The following is a 20178-nucleotide window of genomic DNA, read 5'->3' as shown; positions in this document are numbered from 1 at the left end:
GGTGCTGTGCTGCAGCCCTTTTCGTAATATGATTCTGTCGCAAATCTAAGGGCCATCCGAGCTCCAAGAACGAGGAATCCAGATGAATTATCATTTTGAAAGAAAATAGGGTGTGAGAAACTACCTTTATGCAACACCTATAAGGGTGCCATAAAACAGTTGGATTAGTAGTCTACGAGAAGATGAAGATACTGAAAACATTGAAGACAAACATCTGTTTCTGCTAAGAGTAAAGCTGAGTCACTTATCAAGTTTGTGGAATAATCAAGTATAATATTCTTATGGTAGAATTCAGGTTGAGTTTTACATCAGCTCTCTGCATTCCACTGAAAAAACCTTTCAAACTGTTTGCTCATGCTTCTCACAGACCAGCCCATCTTTCAAAACTCTTCACATACACTTTTTTTTAAAATGTAGACCACTATTGGGGGTTTCAGTAGACAGTGGAGACGTGAATGGATGATGTGAAATGTTACAAATGGCACACAGGGACATATTGTGGCCATGATGACACAGTTTTTCCTAATGCCTGAGGAGTAAGAACCATGATTTGGGAACAAAAAGCCATGTGTTTTCATACAATGTCAGTAGCTAGGCCAGCTGAGAATGTAAATGAATGGAGGCGCTCTGTGGCTTTAAACTGTGGCCAGGCCAAGTCTTCTAACAGATGCAGCTTTCTCAAACATGACCCTCAACTAATGGATGTATAGTCTCCTTGCACGAATAAATGCATTAGGAAATATTTATGTCATCAGTTTGCCATGTTGATAGGGTAGAAAAACTACAGGAACTACAAAACAGCACATGACGAGAACATGGGGCCAACACTGCCTGTGTGGTTTACATCAATCACAGCACATACTGAAGCTTTGACAAAAACCCAAGGCCAAGAGCTTACACATGATGATAATCTGTATTTGTCAGGGCCATGGTACAACAACGGGATATGCTGTATGACTTAATAATTACAAATACTAAAAACATCAAGTCAGATATCGACAGATGGTCTCAATTGCCCCTAGACATGCACAATAGGATAGAAACGATAAAGATGAACCTACTTCCCCGACTCTTATATCTCTTTCAATCCCTCCCAGTAATGATTACACAAATGCAATTTAACGAATGGGCTAAGTGGATCTCTAGATTCATATGGGCAGGTAGAAGACCAAGGATCCAATTCAAAACACTGCAATTGGCTAAAGAGAAAGGGGGCAGATCACTCCCATGTCTGATAGACTATTATAAGGCAGCGCAATTAAGACCACTAGCATGCTGCTGCAACCCAAATTATACAGCAAAATGGAAGGATTTGGAAATTTCACAATTAGATGTACCATTACAATCTATACTGGGCAGTAAAACACTGTATGAGCGGCATTCTGGTGGCCTGAACCAATGGTCTAAGGTTTGTTTTCGCATTTGGTTTAAGGAGTGTGGGTCACCATCACTTCAAAGACAATCTAAGTCACTGAGATGGGTTGCCTTTGACCCCGACTTCAAGCCGGCAAGGATTGACGGAAGGTTTATACATTGGTATAGAAGAGGAATCACCTCTTACTGCTCAATTACATCCAAGGGAGAATTTGACAGTTTTCAGAAAATTTCGGATACATACGGGCTGGAAAAAATAAGACTTCTTTAGGTATCTTCAAACTAGGTCTTATTATAATGATCAGGTAAAACCACTTGAGGAAAGTGAGACCAACTTAATTGACATATTTATTGACATGTACAAAAAAAAGGATAATAGGAAACTTGTTTCAAAGTTGTACTCCTGTATTCAATCTAATAAGATACACTCAACAGATAAGATTAGATTAAAATGGGAGAAAGAATCTCAAACTGTCATCACAGAAGAAGAGTGGTTGAATATTTGTTCTGTACAGTCAACTTCCACTAGTTCAGGTCTCTGGAGAGATTTCTGCTGGCAGAATCTGGTTAGATATTTCATAACCCCTAAGTTAAAATGTGTGCAAACAGGGGAGACGGCCGGGGGACTGTGTTGGAGGAACTGCGGTGAACAGCTAGCAGACCATTTTCATATATTTTGGGGCTGCCCAGCTATTCAGCCATACTGGCAAAAGATTACACAAGTAATACAAAACATTTTTCGTGATGGAATGAACAGCTCTTTTTCTACAATCTACCTAGGTAACATTGCACCCCATATATTGGGGCCAGACAAATATCTTTTAAAAATATTATTAGCAGCCAGTAAGAAAACTGTAACTCGAAGTTGGCTGCGGGCCGCGCCTCCGACAGAGACTGACTGGATCAATATTGTGACCAATATTCAAAATATGGAAAGAATGACTTTTTCGTTAAATCTACAGACTGATAAATATTTGCACTATTGGAAAAAATGGATTGTGTACATCTCCACAAGAGATGCTCATTAAGCTGTCATTGTATTTGTAACTCCACCAGTATAGTGTCTGAATGGATGTATAGGTGACCAACTGTTTGTTCAATGTATTTCTGTATATTGTCTATGCTCTGTCTATAAAAATAAAGTACAAAAAAATAAATAAATAAATAAAATAATTCCAAATACTAGATTACAGTGCTGATAAACAGTTGTGTGCAATACATATGTGCAATACTGTGCAATGTCTTACTTAAGCATCTTAAATTCAACCTGGATTTAAAAAAAATTGGGATGCTTTGTAAAACGTAAATACAACCATAATCATTTAAAAATGAACTGCCCCTAGGCAGGGGGTGATATGAAAATGTTATGTCATAACATATAATCACAGAAAGGATTGAAAAAACTGTCTTGAGGCAATTAAAAATAACTCCAAAAATTAATGCAGGACTGTAATTTACCAAGCTAGACAGTTTTTTCAAGCATCATTTGTCAGGATATTCAAGATTATCCTGATAATGAAAAGTAAAGATAGACTAATGGGCAGTTGATAACACTGCAAGTCAATCATAGTAACAGCTATGTACGTTACCTTGCAAGTGCTCCAGAGCTATCTTTTTGACAATCATACACATTTTTGACTCCAATAGACTTTCCTTGAATTCTATCCCAAAATCCTCTAGTATGTGGGTAATTTCAGCAAAAGTAAGTGAAGGATAAAAGTGGGCTACCACAGCAGGTACCAGATGACCCATCACTTGTGGCAGAGAAATCAAAAGATACTGCTCCAGCTCTCCTTCACCTCTTGTGCTATAGAGTATGTGTGTCGCTCAGTAAATATACACACTGTAGATCCTTGCACTTTTTGGACCTAAGGGCTTGGAACGTGTGCTCCTCCGGTGGGATTGGATTCCAGAGCCATATGCTGTGGCCAAGAACAATACTGTAAACCACTGAAATGTTTAGACACCGATGTCTCCATGGGCTACTGCCTTTCCTCCCCTTCTACTGACCCTCATTCTGGGCACATCCATCGGGAGAAGCAGCACAAAGCTTTTGTCTATATTATGCTAAATGTTTCCATGTTCTACATTAACCATGAGACACAGGTACTGTAAAATCCAAAGCAGGGCTTCTAAGATGGCAAGGAAACACACAGTTAAATATTATGGTACTACTTTCCATCCAGGAGAGGTGACCACAAGCCACTAAAAACACTGTCTCTCATCTAGAAAAAAATGCAGCTCCATGTGTCTTACAATGGACAAATATCTGACAACATCAAGATGGGTTTTGGGAGTCATTCCAAATTTGAATCAGAATCCAAATGTTGAAAAACTACATTCATTTTTAAAATCCCGTTTCTCCATATGACACCCACAATGATGATGTCTGCAGAACACATTTGAAAAGAATAAAATTCTACTCAATGTCAGAGCTGATTACTGTGTAATTTATTACATGACTGTGTCAGCACAGTCACCAAGCATGATCTAAGGCAGCAATGATCCTGGGCACTGGTGTGAGGCAAGCAAATCAGTGTCAACATGAAATGAGCCACAAACACACAGAGTACAATGAGATTCTTAAATCTAGACAATCTACATTTTGGAGTGCTTTGGCTTCAATAAAAATCAATAAACCAAAGTGCAGTGAGTTTATTAATGCAAGCAGCAAAACAATAGTGTTTTTATTATATACTGTGTTGCTCCATATCTCACTTATTCACCAGTATCAGGCCCAACAATAGCAATAAAGACTTAAAGCTGCTGTCTAGATTTATGAGAAAAAAGTGGACTTAATCAGAATATTTGAGTGATACAGCTCCCAGGTCCCTGCTGCGCTGCAGCCCTGCCTTCAAAGCCCCTTTCAGGAATAGGGCGGTGCCTGAGGTGTGTGTGCGTAAGGTCCATAAGGTGTGAGTGGGCGAGCGAGAGTGAGGGAGCATGTGTACCGGCAGACAGTGAATGAATGGGAGAGGAAGGAGAAGGCAAATGAGTAGCAGTATGTGCGACAGGAATAAGGTGTACAGTACAGGCAGCAGTTTGGCTGTGAATAAAGGAAACGGCTCCTCCAAATACAGCGAAGCTCCCTGGTATTATTTCCTGACCAGCTTAATATGTGAGAGTGGGTTCACTCTGAAGGCAAACACAAACTTCAGCCCTGGAGGAAATCATCTCCCCTGTGCTTCCCGAACAGGAATGTTGTAACACCATGCTATCGTTTGACTGGCTGTAGCTAATAGCTACTGGCTTAGCTAGTAGCTAAGTTAGAGGAGGTTAACTCACAGCACTTCGAACACGTGTGTTCTTTTCCACTTGGCAAGCCGACCGGATGTGACATGGGGGTGTGGCAGCATCGACAATTCCATTTTTTAATTCGAAGTTCGAGATTGTGACTTATTTTCGGTCGATTACGATTTAAAATTGAAATCTTGACACCCTTAATCATTACCTGGTGCAACGCCATGCTGCCTTTCTGAAGCATGAGTAACATTATTTCTCCAAACCAATTCAACCACTTCAGAACGTACTGAACAAAAACCAATTTAATAACTGTCTGGTCTCTTGAAAGACACTTATGCTAACCAGTAGCCATTAAAACAATGCTAAACATTGGTGTAAACATACAAGCTAACAAGCTAGATTTAGCAACAAGCTACGTAGCTCAACTCCAACGTTGTGCAGTGATATGCGCTATTATGAGTATTACTACAACCCCCCATCATAGACTTAAACACAAAATAAACATAGAACAACTCTGCACCTCTCTTGAGTCCTTACAAATCCCACAGCTCCCTCCACCTCTGAAATGATGCTCCAATATTTATCCTTTTCTCTCAGGGGCGTGTAAAGAACACTCGCACACAAAAAACTCCCCTCTAGTTAGTTTGCAAGCGCCAGTAAATGAAAAACCCAGCTCTCTTTTCAAAGGAATTAATTAGTAATCAGTAAAATAACAGCAAGGATCGTCTTTCTTCCAAAACACACCCCTTGATTATGAAACTTTATAACACATGCCACCCTCCGCTTACAGCCTCTTGCCTCTTGCAACTCACATCTTTCGCTTCTGCTCATCACGTCCTTTTCGTGCTTTCAGTGGTGAAGCCTCCACTGCTTGGACAACAAGTATTATGGGTGGCTTGTGTTTTTTCCCTTTTTATTGATAGATGAAGAAAGCTCCAGAATGAACTCTTAACTGTGAAGGAAGACTGCAAAGTTTCCTAAAAGACACAAGTAAAGCCCATAGTTTGTTTTTTTTGAATAATTCATTTTCAAATCCTCCTTTTTTTGCGTATGTAACTTTTTGACTTTTGAAGACTTTTTAGCTTCATGCATCTCAACTCTGCAACCTGTCTCTGAACACAACAAATCAGATACATCGTGCGTCTCCTTGGTGGCCTCCGATAGGCCTTGTCTGAGCTTGGACTCATCATCCTGAAGAAGTAAGACCACCGTGACTGAACCTCCTTTACAGAGGTCATCATCTGGCAGCACCATGGCTCCTAGCGATCATCAAGTTTGCTCACCATGCTTTGTGCTTTCCAGGAAATTTGCCTCATCGTCAGCCCATCCAGGAGGAGCCCATGATCTGTGTTTTTCTTTATGACTGTAAACTGTTGGGACCATTTCTCATGGTTCTAATAGAGCGGTCTGCATGTAGACCAAAGCCTAACATGCAGCCTCCTTGCACCAACAAAGCCTGGTAAAAGAAGGTAAATGCACCAACCCTAGTGTCCAGTAGGTGGCACCTTATTGCCACAGTCCACCCAGATTTGAAAACTTCCTTCTCCCATTGTCTGAGAGCACACCAAAACCCACTGTCAGTTCCGCGCAACAGCCGGATGAACGGGGAACCGTAAAAAGAGGTGCATGCCCCAACTCAAGCAGTCTCGTTGTAACGTGGTGCTGGAAGCATCAGCTTTTGTCTGCACAGCTGTTAGCTACACATAGGGAGCAACCAAACGTTTGGGCATTTCCGTTGACTAGGCCACAGTCTTTGTTTTCGCAGGATAAGCCAAAACTGCCTTGTGCTAAACAAACACATTTTAGATCAAGAAAAAATGCTATGCAACCCAGCTTATTTTCTCATTCCTACAGAAGTGAGGATTTTTCTTCAGCAAGACCATTTTGACCTGTTTTCGCAATTATTTGTTCAAGCCTAGCACAGTCACCTCCATTGACCAGCCTTTTGCATGACATGGCCAAGTCCACAAATCTTGAAAACTCTGTGACATCATCTTCAAAGAGATTGGGTCGGCCTTCTTTGCTGATCACCATCTTGACTCTCTCTCTTTGTCTCTCTGACACACACATACACACGCACATTTGTTGATTTATGATCAATTTGATAACATTATTAAATTCTATTATACAGAACAGTTGTGATTAGTAATTTTTTTTAAGTGTATTCTTTTTGTGCCTTGTTTGAACAGCTGAAGACATGACAGGAAACAGGTTGAGATCAGTTGTTATTGACGTTCTCCTCTGGTGATAGAGCTACCGTCAATTAGTCTTTATACTGACATGTCTGGACAGCATTCTGTGAGCATGCACAGTGCAAACTAGAGCTGCACGATATATCGTTTGAGCATTGTCACCGTGATGTGCATGTGCTTTGTGGTAACTGCTGGTTGTGATGGCAATGCTCAGATTCATTACTTCAATGTTCCTTTAATATTAAATATCTTACAAATATTTGCATTTAAAGTGAACACTTGACTGTGTTGCGGTATGGTTATTGGTCCCTGGTGCCCTGTTTTATTGATTTAATTTATCACTTTATTATTAACATCAATAATTACTGTTGGTAATTATCAATTGTTAATAAGCACACCTGCCCTACCTTTCTTCCTCGACACAGGAATTTACAACTTTCAGATATAAGCATGAATTTTAATTTGTCTCCTAATTATTATTTAATTTAATCAATTAATTAATCAATGGAGGTGGTGCCCCTTCTAACAAGAGCTTAATGATATTTCATGTCTGTGGTGACAGCACAACAAAAGACACAAAAAAGAAGCTGGTGTGTCCAGCAGAAGTAGGACCATTGTCAGTCTCAAGAGGGGCAAGGGATGTGGTTGCTGCTGGATGGCTAGATGGCTGGGTGGATGAATAGATAGATATCCTTTAGAGATCCTTTGACAGATATGTGTTAAGTGAACTCAGCCTCGATAGCGCTCCGGGGTCCGACATAGAGGCTATCTCCATCCGTAACAAGGTTTAATTAGTATTTCTTATCCTTTGATGGTGAAGTGCCCTGGGATGCTGCTAAAGGCACCAAGCAACATAACAGAATTCTGGAGCAAACTAGCAACAGTTAACAGGCTTAAAAAACAATACTGTAGACTAGCCGGTCTGATCACAGGCTAATGTGACTGGCCACCTCGGCATTACATCTCCCCAAAAGTTGATTCAGTTTCAACTTTTGCAGCAGTGTTTTTTCAGCAACCCCCGCAGTTCTCGATGTTCCAGCCTACATGCACTACCCACACTCAAAATTGATGGGAAGAGTGGTGTTTTTGCCATGAAACCTGATTTGGTCTGAATGAGGTCTTAATAAGGTGGAATGAGCTTGTTATTGATTTTGTGCATCCTTGTTGTTACTGCAAAGAGCTTAATTAACTCCAAATGCTCAAAAGCTATTTGATGAACACAGTGAAACAAGAGACCTTGATGACTGGTTATACTATGCACTGGGAAAGAATGGGCAAAGAAATTTTAGCTAGTATAGACTGTGGTGGAGTTTGCACTAGGGCTGCATGATATTGGAAAAAAACTGACATTGCGATTTTTTTAAACCTGTGATATATATTGCAATATGAAAACATACAGGAATTTTCATCAGATGACCTGAATAGCACTTTATGTTGTGCTGCACTGTTGCTATCTTGTGGACAGTTAACCTGCACTGATCTTACCTTGTCATACTGAGCTGTGTGGTACTGACATAATGTTCTAACAAATTAGTTGTGTTACCTCTGGTTGTAGCAACAGATGCAAGGCACTGGCAACACAGAACATGTGTTCGGTCAATATCACCCTGCTTGTAGCCAAAATAATTCCAATTAACTGACGTTGCTTTTCTTTCTGGCACCAAGTCTTCGTTTTCCGTGATTTTCTCTTGTTCATTGCTCATTTTTCTTTTTTTTTTTTTAACTTCTTTTTATTTCCCTTTATCAGATGCAGTCATATACATTCACACATTCAAGGACACAACACAGGTGTAAATGGGGTAGAGGTAGTCCATGGATTTTGACATCCTAACAATGTCTGTATAGAGTCCATACTTGAAAGTGGGCAGTGATCTTCATTCACTGAGTGAGAGGATGAACTCTCACTCAGTGAGACCCTAACCCTAACCCTATACCTAACCCTACACAAACATTCATTATTCATAGTTGAATGGCAGGGGGAAGAAAAACCCTCATCATCAACATCAAGAATCAATCAATTAATCAATAAAATATGAGGTAATTGGGGACCATCTAGTCAAAAATACATCCGTTTTCAAATGTAATCTTGCGGTTATATTTTCCATGTAGTAAACATCTTTAACCTTCTCTCTCCATTGCGTTACTGTGGGGGCTGTGGCCTCAGCCAGGAGATTAAAATCATCTTCTTAGAAATTAGAAGAAGGACTCTCAGCAGTATTCTCTGATTATAGCAATATTCCTAACACAAAACAAGATGGTTTTAAGGGAAGATATACATTTAAACATTTCTTTATTTCAATTTGTATGTGTAGCCAATATCTTAACAGTTTCGGACAGTCCCAGAATATATGTGTGTGGTCTCCCACAAGGCCACAGCCCCTCCAGCACCGATCTGAGGTATCCGCAACTCTTGATGTAACGATGGGAGTCCTGAAAACCCTTATCTTAGTTTTCAATTTGAATTCCTTCCAGATAGGGCTGTTTGTAATTTTGTGGCCCCCTCTGCATGACAGTTCCCAGCCGTTATCTGGAATTATGGTGTTCATTTCCAGTTCCCATTTTTCTTTCATATCTAAACTATTATCTTAGTTAGTTTCCCTTGTAGTATCTTTTATGTGTGATATAAGCTTCTTTTTAATAGTCCCTTTGATTGTTAAGATAAAGAAATGTTCTATATTAGAGGGCAAAGTGCATTATTTTTCCCATTCTTTGTGTTTCTGTAAATAGTGTCTCAGTTATTTAAAAAAAAAAGTGGGCTGGAAGGTTATATTTATGTCTGAGCTGTTTATAGGACATCAGGACTTCTCCGTCAAATAATTGGTCAAACATAACTAAGCCATTCAGCTTCCATTTCTTGAACGCTGTTCCTAATTTAGATGGAGGAAAGTCCGTGTTTTGTGAAATTTTCAGTGCTCTAGATATTGACACTGGGAGTCTTAATTTCTTCTTAGACCATATTCTTAAAGTGGTTTTCACCTACTGATTATCAATTTTATTTATTTTCCAAGTGTTTTGACTCAGGAATGGAATTGTGTCTAGGGACAAGTTTAGGCAGTCATTCTGCTCCATCCCAACCCATATAGTATCGTTGTCTTGAGATATCCATGCAACCAGTGATCTAAACTGAGGTGCCCAGTAGTATTTTTTCAAGTTAGGTAAATCAAGGACTTCGTTTTCTTTTGTGCATAGCAATCTTTTCAATCTGATTCTGGGTCGTCTGTTTTGCCAAATGAATTTAGATAGCCAGTTGCTGATTATATTGTATGTGGAGGTGGGGACCTCTATGGGCAGAGACTGGAACACAAAGAGCAGCCTTGGTAATATGTTCATCTGTATCGTTTCCACTCGTCCTATTAGGGATAAGGGGAGAACTTCCCATCTTGTAAGGTCATTTTTTATTTCGCCCATCAGTTTGCCATAGTTGGCTTTGTACAGCTGTGGTGCTTCAAGTGTTATGATGATATCTAAATCCTTGATTAGACCAGTGAAATTTGATACTGCCTGTTAATTGTGCAGGCCAGTGACCCACCAGCATCATTGCCTCTGACTTTGATTGATTAATTTTATAGCCTGAGAGCTCTCCATATTCCTTCAAATTTCTCATTAATGCTGGAACAGAGGTAGCTGGATCACTAATATATGTCAATACGTCATCTGCATAAAAATTTTATATAAATTAAAGAAATTTTGTGTTCTATTTGACCTTGATCTTTTATACCTTTAATACTATCATTCTGTCTGATTAATGCAGCTAGACGTTCTATATTTGTAGCAAAAAGCAAAGGACTGAGGCAGTCACCCTGTCGAACACCCCTCTCAAGATAAAAAAAAGTCTGAACAGCATCCATTCACTCTAACACATGATTTCGGGTTTGTATATATGACTCTTATCCAGTCTACAAATGTGGGGTGGAACTCCATAATAGCCAGGGTTTTATATAAAAACTGCCAATTCACTGTGTCAAATGCTTTCTGGACATCAAAACTAATAAGCATAGAATTTTGCATATTTTTCTTGGCACATGTTATGATGTTTAATGTTCTTCTTATGTTATTAGTTCCTTGTTGTCCAGGGACGCATCCTGTTTGGTCTGGATTAATCAATTTTGCTATAATTTTTTGCATTCTTTTTGCCAGGATATAAGTTAGCAGCTTTTGGTCGTTACACACATGACACACATGTATGTAGTATGTACAGAGAAACTCTGGACAGAAGCCAAGTGGATTTCTTCAGGTAAACTTCAACATCACTCAATGTTGACTGTGGCTATGGTTTATGCCAGGCCTCATTATGGGACATTCCCCAGAAGAACACATGGGTGTGCTTACAGAGTCATGATAAAACAGCCTGGGCCAGGCCAGTAAAAAGTACAGGTTGGAAGACTAGGTGGGGGGAATCAGAACGCCCCTTGGTCCTGGAAATTTTCAGGAATGTGCTGAACAACATTTCTACACTCCAGGGAGGCAGATCCCTGACAGTGATGTGTTCATAAATGATTTCCAGGCAGGTAAGCTGATGTCTATTCAGACTCAGACAACGTTAAGGGGTAATATCAGTCTTCATTGGGGCTTGCACCCCAGCTTTTGTTTGCCATTAGGATAATGACAATTGAAGGTGGAATAGAATGGTTTCATAGATTTTTGGAGGGCAACTCACATGTTGAGACAACTTACTGATTCTCTCTCTGGCTTCATTTAGTTGTTCCCCAAGTCTTCTGGCCTCAGTTGCCCTGTTCAAAAGAATGCAGGTGTTCATGGGCAATGCAGCAACAAGAAAGATATGTGATTAACTGAATTAGGTAAACATAAAGATAAAGGAGAACGATGAAAGATCTTCTTCGTTTTGCAATGTTTTAAAATAAAATGTTCTATCAGACATCTATTACAAACCATATTTTGTTGGTATGTAACTCAGAAACTGAAAACATTTTAGTCAAAGGCAAGTTTTTGTGATTGAAAACACCTAGCAGCCTCTGCAGCTGCTTCTTATTGAAAAGTGAAACATGGCCTACTGTAAGTTCTAATTGATGTGACAAAATGGAGCATTTTTTTGAGCATTGTCCACAAAAATGGCAAAATGTGTTTTATTGGACCTTGTGGTATCCATTTTCAGTAAAAAATACATTTGACACTAGTTTTTATGAGGTACAATGGTGTTAGTGGCCAACAAATATGGAAGTTGTGTTGTTGCAGACATAGTATGAGCACTTACAGCACGTGTTTGTGTGTTATCTGTAAGGGGTTTTAAAACTGCTACAGAACAACCAATATACTGGTTTGCCACTAATATTGGCCGAAATCTCCCAAAGGTACATCAGTATTGGCATAAATGTTATATTCCCAGTGAAGCTTACTGTTTTAGTGTTCAGTTTATAGTTAAAATATAAAATATCCTGCCTTCATTACATAAATTTGTCACAAGTGTTTGATCACCATATTTGAATGATCAATGCCCAAAAATGTTGTGTATATATATATTCTGTGCCTATTGACCAATATATGGGTAACTGTTTTTTTTTTCACACCCTAATACCGGTTGGGGCATCAGGTTAAAATGAATATCACATATGACGCAGCTTGTACTGCTTATATGGCACAGAAAGTCTGAATTTATCAAAACAAGCTAACAATTTGCCCTACATCACTAACCTCTGTTTAAGTAGCTTCTTGTTGTCTTCAATGGTCAGATGGTCCTCATGGTCACTCATAAAGGTCTCAAATGCCTCTTGCTTCCCTATAGAGAACTGTGGACCTGAGAGAGAAAAAGATCCAGTAATCAGAAGCTACTGTTTATATCACCAGATCCACAGTGAAAATACGTATTATATCAAATGTACCATACAAACTACCATCCTAATGAGATACTATTCTTATCATACTACTGAAATAAATCCACTAACTATGGCAAGATGTATCTGATTTTTTGCAGATCAGAGCAGTGAGACAAGAGCTTTGCATGTTCACACATTCAAAGGTACTCGGATCCAATCTGGCAGCCAGATGCTAGCCAGAGCCCCACTGGTATAGTTGACCTCCCACCTATTATTAATTACAAAACTGAAGGAAAATTAGATTCTCATTCATTGTTTGAAGAAAACATAAACATAAATATAAACAGCAATTTATAACATGCCAGCATTACATAGCGGATGCCCCCTGCCTGACTTTCGCAACTTGCCACATATAAGAAAACAACATAACTTGAACACAACATCCTTGATGTTTCCTATAGAAATATAGATCTGCTGGTTAAATGCAGAAATACAATTTCACTATACATTGTATTATTTTGTGTCACCTATAATCATCTGATTTAATTGAATGATAATATTGCAGCGTCTTAAGATGGATGTAAAATGTGCAACATTTCCTGAGTCATCAATTTCTGTTTTTATTGTATCATGTTAGTAACAAACTCTAAAATACCGTACAGAATGACTCCTTTGCCTTTGTTGGGCCTGATACTGGTGTATAGGTGAGATATAGAGTTAGACAACAGTGATAAAAAAACAACTTAAAAGTCGGTTTTTACTTCATGGGAAATTTAATAATGTTGTGTTTACTGTCCTATTTATCTTAGTGTCCTATTTCAGTGAACCAGGGCCTTAGAAATGGCTCACCGAGTGTAAATGGAGGGTGGTTATGCATTTTCATTCTATGTCTAATATGTTGACACATAATTATTCAGAACTGTTGAATTTAGCGTGATCAGTTTGTTGTTGTTTTCATTTGAAGTTGCCTTGAGTGACTTGGGTTTTCGTTGTGCATTTTAGCAACCGCAGATACATCTGCCAATCTGCAAGTCTCTGTCTCAACTTGATAAATCAAATTCACGGTAAAATAAGTTCTGTGTCTCCAGCAAACCAACATGTTTTTTCCTTTATGCAAGACTGCACCGGATTGTGATGACATAATATTATCATAGAATCGTAACCACCAATGCTGTTCAGTAAGTTCCTGAAAAACCCCAAAACTTCACGATGATTTCCAATTAATTCCAGCCTTGTTAAAATGGGTAGAATTTTGGGACCAAGCTGTTCTAACAGAGGAGATACACAGGACAGTAACTCATGAGAGATTAATTATAAGACAGTTAAGAATTGTGTTTCTTTATTTTTGGAAAGTCTTGATTGAAACCAGCAGGCATCTCATGGACATATGTTGCAAGAGCCAACCTCAACAAATCAGTGAGACCTTTCTTGAGGGAATGCACTTCATTCGACTCCTTTCAACATTCCAGGAATATCTCAGACTTATATGACATCATATTATGTTGTACTAATATCATCTGTGGGGTAAAGAGATCACATGGACCTTAGGCCAACTTTCCTAATTCTTCCTTTCTATGCTTCAAGTGCTGACAAACTTTTAAAGTTTTAAAGTGGAGGAATGTGCTGTGACTATTGTTGCTGTTTCAACAAATTTAAGAAATGTAATACCAGCAAAGTGAAGTATGACCGTACTTTTCCATCGGTTTCTAAGAGGAACTGTCAGATTGTCACACACAATGTTAACGGTTTGCTGAAAAGGTTAGGACTTGTCGGCTTGACACATAACAGTATTTCTGCTACACTGTGTGTTCTTACCACAGCCTCCTGTATGGGACAGTAAAATTTGACTTACTGAGGAGTCCCTATGGTCTTAGTCTTCCTCTAAGATCACAGAAACATCTGGATAACCTGGTCGAGTCCTCAGTGTTTCAATAAATGCAACCAGATTTAACATTAACATGTGATTCTCGCTGTAATTGTCAAGCCTCCTTTGTTTCTGCAAGGTTATGCAGGTCAACATGCAAGTTATGCAACAGGAACACCTTGTTCATCTATTACCCACCTTTTTACCCTTCAAAAACTATGTTGAGAGCACAAAAAGAACACACTGTACATCTGTTCCTGCGGAAAAGGACAACATATAAAGAATCTCACAATTCAACCCATTGCCAGAATAAACATCTGGTAATGTTATGTTAAGTTTCTCCAACCAAAGATATATTGAAGCTTTAAATCTTATTAAAAATATCCAATGGTTTCATGCTTGCATATGTTAAAACACTGTTTTGACAGTGGTGCCTGGCCATGCAGCTATCTTGCTAGGTAGTCACACCACCACCATAACCCCAATCAATCAATCAATCAATCAATCAATCTTAATTTGTATGGCACTAGAGAGACATGGCCGGGAAGCGAGACCCTGTTGCGTGGAGGAAGCTACCTTTGGGGGGCCAACCACACTGAGAGCGATCCCGGTCCAAGGCCACAGGGAGCACCGCCACAGGGACCACCCCAATCCAGGCAGACTGGAGGTCCCACACCAAGGTGCAAAACCCTCTAGCTATCTGGGCTGAAACCGTCCATGGGACAGCACCCCCAACGACCAGACCAGAGACAACTCCCAGTCTGGCAGGCCCCCATGAGGAAACACTGGAGATTAAAAACTGACAGTCTAAAACAGTAAAATAAAGCAAAAAGCATAGAGGCTGAAAACATGAGAGACTAAGAGTGTAAAGCATAGAGGCTAAAAACATGAGGGACTAAGACATAAAAGCATAGGACAAAAAACACGAGGGACTAAAACCTAAAAGCATGAAGACTAAAAACACGAGAGACTAAAACCTAAAAGCATAAAGGCTAAAAACACGAGAGACTAAAACATAAAAGCATAAAGGCTAAAAACACGAGAGACTAAAACATAAAAGCATAAAGGCTAAAAACACGAGAGACTAAAACATAAAAGCATAAAGGCTAAAAACATGAGGGACTAAAACATAAAAGCATAGAGGCTAAAAACACGAGGGACTAAAACATAAAAGCATCGAGGCTAAAAATGTGAGAGATTAAAACAGTGACAAAGGATAAAGGACACAAGTGCTCTGATTAGCACAGCATAAAAGGAATTAAGAAGAATTTAAAAATCAATTAAAAGCCTGGTTAAAAAGGTGGGTCTTGAGCCTCTTTTTAAAAACCTCAACAGTCTCCGCGACCCTGTTCCACAGTTGGGGCCCATAATAACTGAAAGAAAACCTACCCACTACTTAAATGAAAATGAGCTCATAATCTGAACATGATGTGACAATGTGGTTTGCTGAAATATACAATGCCAAGATTTTAATTGGGCTACTAGGCTGCAAAAGCAGTCCAGTTTGCAGTTTTGAGAGTTCATAGTGGTAATCTAATTCTATGAAGGACGAGTGTGTGAGCAGACTGCCTCTGCAGAGACAGTGGTTGGTCAAAAAAGAAAGAAAAAGTTCTCAAATGTTCATGTTTTAGTCTGTGCTGGCAAACTAAGAGACATGTACAGAACTATTTATTATGGAAAGACCAGAGTTGATTATGCACCATTCAATCAGCATGAACGGTTTCCATGGAAAGATCATCATTATACATTTACACTTGATATTCAGGGGACAACAACTTCCCTCCTTGTAACCATAGAGGCTTTTGGCTAGCTACAGCGCCAGAGCCCTCAGATTAAAATTAAAAGATACATAAACATTCAGTGACCCATCAAGCATGAGAAATGGATAAGTGTAGTGCATTTGTTTTAAATTAGGACAATGATCTAATGCACATATAGTTTGGTTACGAGTTTCCGAGGGGTTCATGGAAAATATGCACTCCACACGTGAATCATATGATATATAATGCAGTGCACTGTATACTGTAATAGCTGTGTCATTTTTTTCTTTCAAGTACTTTGGCCTATTGCAAAAACTTTTTAAGATGTAATATTAACTGTGGTCTTCAAAACTCTTTTTACACCAGGTGTGCTCCAAGATTCCACATTGTGGAATTCAGAAACACCAAGTGTGTGAAGTATCCTTGTGGATCCTCCTGGAACTGCTCCAAAAAGCTTCTGCTTCCCAAAGAGCAGATAACCTCAAATGTACCCTGCTGGTAAACAGCTGATGGGGTTGGAAGTGTGTTATGCACACACAGAGCAGAAAAAGACACATTTCTCATGAAGTGGACAAGCATTCCAGAGTGGACATGTAACTGCTAACAAGGGCCTGCAGGATCTGGGAATATGTGAAGGGGTAGCAACTCTTCGTAACAAAATGGACTATAAATAAATAAACAGTACCAATACGGTTGGCAAAAGTTTTTAATTTTATCATTATATAGTCTGTGTTTAATATTAACTAATACAAATCTCAGTTCATCACTCCTCTCCAATCTTGAATTTAGTGAGACTGATTGTCTTGCATTTCCCTTTAGGACTGTAACCTTGAATGACCGACAAAATCCAGTTTGGTCATATCTACTGGGTGAATTGCATTAAAGTCTTTGTCTGCAGTAAAAAAGAAGACACTTTAACAATCAAAACAACCACAGGAAAATCACCATGTCACATTCGCTTGAGGTCAACATTTGTAAAACTGGTCTATTGCCACCCTTTCAAGCATTACAGTGAAGTAAGTATAAATGGTCAAGTGTGTAGGATTTAAGGGTATCTATCGGCAGAAGTGGAATATGGGGAGCGTGAATGAAGGGGTATTAATTTGGTTGAAATATGCAACATCACCACTGGATTAAAAATGATACTTTTTAATTTAGTAAATTTCAATATCTGTATATATAACTAATAATGCAGACAATCTCTTCTGACAAGCTTCCCTCTGATTCCCTGTACCCACACATAGATATGGCATAGATTTTTGGTATCAACTTGTTTCGTATTTGATGTGGAATTTTGCTTGTGAGTTTCAGAGGCGTGGTTTCCCTGGGTATGGAGCTGGACACACACACCTCCAGAGAATCTCCTCAAGACCCCTTGGTTAAATACCTTGGTCAACTCTGCAATTGTTGCCAGATTGCCACCTAACCGTGGCAGTTACTTTCGAGCCAAAATCAAATTGCTATTTACTATCGTTACATTGTCGTTTTACTTGAGTCAACCCTGTTCTTCACCTCATCCTCTACCAGTGGTGGCTTCTCCATGCTCTTTAGCCTCTCCAACTGCCACACTCAACCCAAGGCTCCCCTAGCTAAGATGCCTCCAGGACCCAGCCAGCCACTATGCTTCTCTGCATGCTCTGGAGCTTCATGACCACAAGTAGCCCCTCTCCTTACGGAGCCCTCTCCATCTGCTTCAAGAGCTACCCCTGAACTGCACTTGTATTCACTGAATGTTGTATATATCAACTTATAACCTTCACCTGTCTGATTATCTGCCTTTGGGTCATCTACAAACCTTCAAACCGTCACACAGATTCTTTTGACTGGCTTTTTGATCACAATCATTTTAAGCTTGATTCTTTAATTATGAGCTATTTTCTAAATAACCATAAATTCCTGGCTGTATATATTATTTGATATCAATTCTACTAAATAAGGATTATTTTACTCAATTAGGATTATTAAATACTCCTACTCATGTAATACCTCATGTTAGAACCTGACCAATACACAGGTTTCGAGCCTGAGGCTGATGCCATTTATAGGACTAAAAAGAACTGAATCGATAGATTAAACACACATTTTTTGCTGGAATCCCTCAAATGTGGTGATCAAACACCTGTGACAAAAATGATAATGAAGTGAAAGTAATGAAAGTTTAGCAATAAACTTGTCTATAATGTCTTAAGTGAACCGTAACAGTAAACTTGACTCAAAATTGTATGATTATTAAGTACCCCAAGCATTGTTTTCTGCACTGTAATTTTTTTCTTTTTACATGCCCCGGTAACAATATATCTGTGATATGCCAATACTGGCTGATAATATATCAGTTGGGCTCAACATCATTTAACATTTTACTCTGTCCACAAAGGATCAACTATTTCAGTGCCCCAAGCCTACTCACATTTCCTCCTGACAGAGTTGGACCAAGTTTCAGTTGTCACGCAAGAAAAATGATTTTGGTCTGACTTATAATCTTTGCAAACAACCACCATCCGCATTAATTCATTTTCTGTGAGACTGACCCAAATTTCAAGTGTACTGACATTCAATATTGACAGGTAAATATGTAATGACTTAATAAACACGTTTTCTTCTGTGTGCTCCTCATGTAGCCTACTTAAAAACATTTGGTGTAATGTGTTGGAGAGTTTGGATGACCACTGTCCTTCCTGAGTGTGAATGTGGACTAAATGGACTGGATACATCAGTAATGAAAAACAGAGTTCATATGTTGCCTCTGTAAAAACCTCATAAATATTCTCCATTTCAGGACAGTCATTAAGTGTCATTTGAAGGCAGTAATTGCTGACTTTTCGGTGTCCTTGCCGTAAGTACCTTTGGACCGTTTATTCAGGAAATTAAGTATTATGGTCAGAATTACCTGTGATCTCTTTCATTTGATTATGAAACACTGAGATTATATAGTGATAGTCCACTGTTGCAATGTAGTATGACTTTTAGACATTGTGAAGCTCATTCAGACCACTGCACATCATCTATATAATCACGATTCTGGTCATAAGGGGCAAAAAATTCTCTTTATGAAAATGTGTACAATATATGTGAAGTAAACATAAAGCCCACTTTTCTTTAGAGATCATACCAACACTGCTCTATTGTCTAAGTCTATGTCTTAGTGTGCGGTGTGTATTGTAGTTAAAATGCAGTAGATGCTACATAGCCAGAGGTCAAACTAAATTGAAGAGGAATCCAAATGATGAGGTCATCATATCCCATACAACTGGGGAGAGAAGAACAGAGGACTTGCAGGGCCAGATGAAAACATGACGATAAAACAAAATGACCCAGATTATCATGCTTGCTCTACATTAGACTGCATACCATTCTGAGAGACTAATCCATATGACACATAATTTATTAGTGGTTTTATACACCACAGTTTTATAGCCATCCATCACTGTACTCCTCATTGTCCATTTGTTGAATGACTGATTTACTTAATTATTCTGACTGGACTGAGTTCAAACACGTGTTTGTGTTTCAATAGGCTCTTTTTTCATAGACCCTGTTTGCAATTACCCCTTTGCTGGCGTTATTACCGCACTGGGCACCATTTTCAAAAATGTCGAAGAGGATGAGGGAGCTGTGGTTAGCACCGATGGGAGAGCAGCCTCAGTTTGATGAGTAGCTGGCTTACACCCCTGTGCCCGATGGCTATGACCAAGCTTGTTGTAACAAGCTTAAGGCTCCACTTGACCAAAATGATATAGAAAAAGGTAAATACTGCCGGTGGCTAGAAGGTGCAACTGACAAGAGAAGCTGCATTCTGAGGGCTTTGGTACCTACACCAACGTCTCTATGTCTTCATTATACTTTATGTTAAATTACATTGTGATCAAAACCTTCTGAAGGTACTGTAAGTGCCGGAGCAAATTGTCAAACTGAAATAAAATATAGTCAACTAGATTGGTATACGGATAATGGGACTGTCACACCACAATCCAGGG

At 39.1% G+C, this 20178-nt stretch overlaps 1 protein-coding gene across 4 annotated transcripts in view; it reads right to left on the bottom strand.

Annotated features, from left to right (window-relative positions):
- Positions 1–20178, bottom strand: part of kif6 (kinesin family member 6) — an 89542-nt gene that overhangs the window by 12875 nt on the left and 56489 nt on the right. For all 4 annotated transcript variants that reach the window (XM_037072467.1, XM_037072469.1, XM_037072470.1 and 1 more), the window contains exons 14-15: positions 12459–12561; positions 11484–11539 (exon numbers count right to left, since the gene is read on the bottom strand). In XM_037072467.1, coding sequence (XP_036928362.1) covers positions 11484–11539; positions 12459–12561 — 159 coding nt within the window. The remainder of the gene's footprint in view (positions 1–11483; positions 11540–12458; positions 12562–20178) is intronic.

This window comes from Acanthopagrus latus, chromosome 16 (assembly GCF_904848185.1).
Source record: "Acanthopagrus latus isolate v.2019 chromosome 16, fAcaLat1.1, whole genome shotgun sequence".
Lineage (NCBI taxonomy): Eukaryota > Metazoa > Chordata > Actinopteri > Spariformes > Sparidae > Acanthopagrus > Acanthopagrus latus.
Note: the sequence above shows the minus strand (reverse complement) of the source record. Positions and strands in the feature narration are given on the sequence as shown.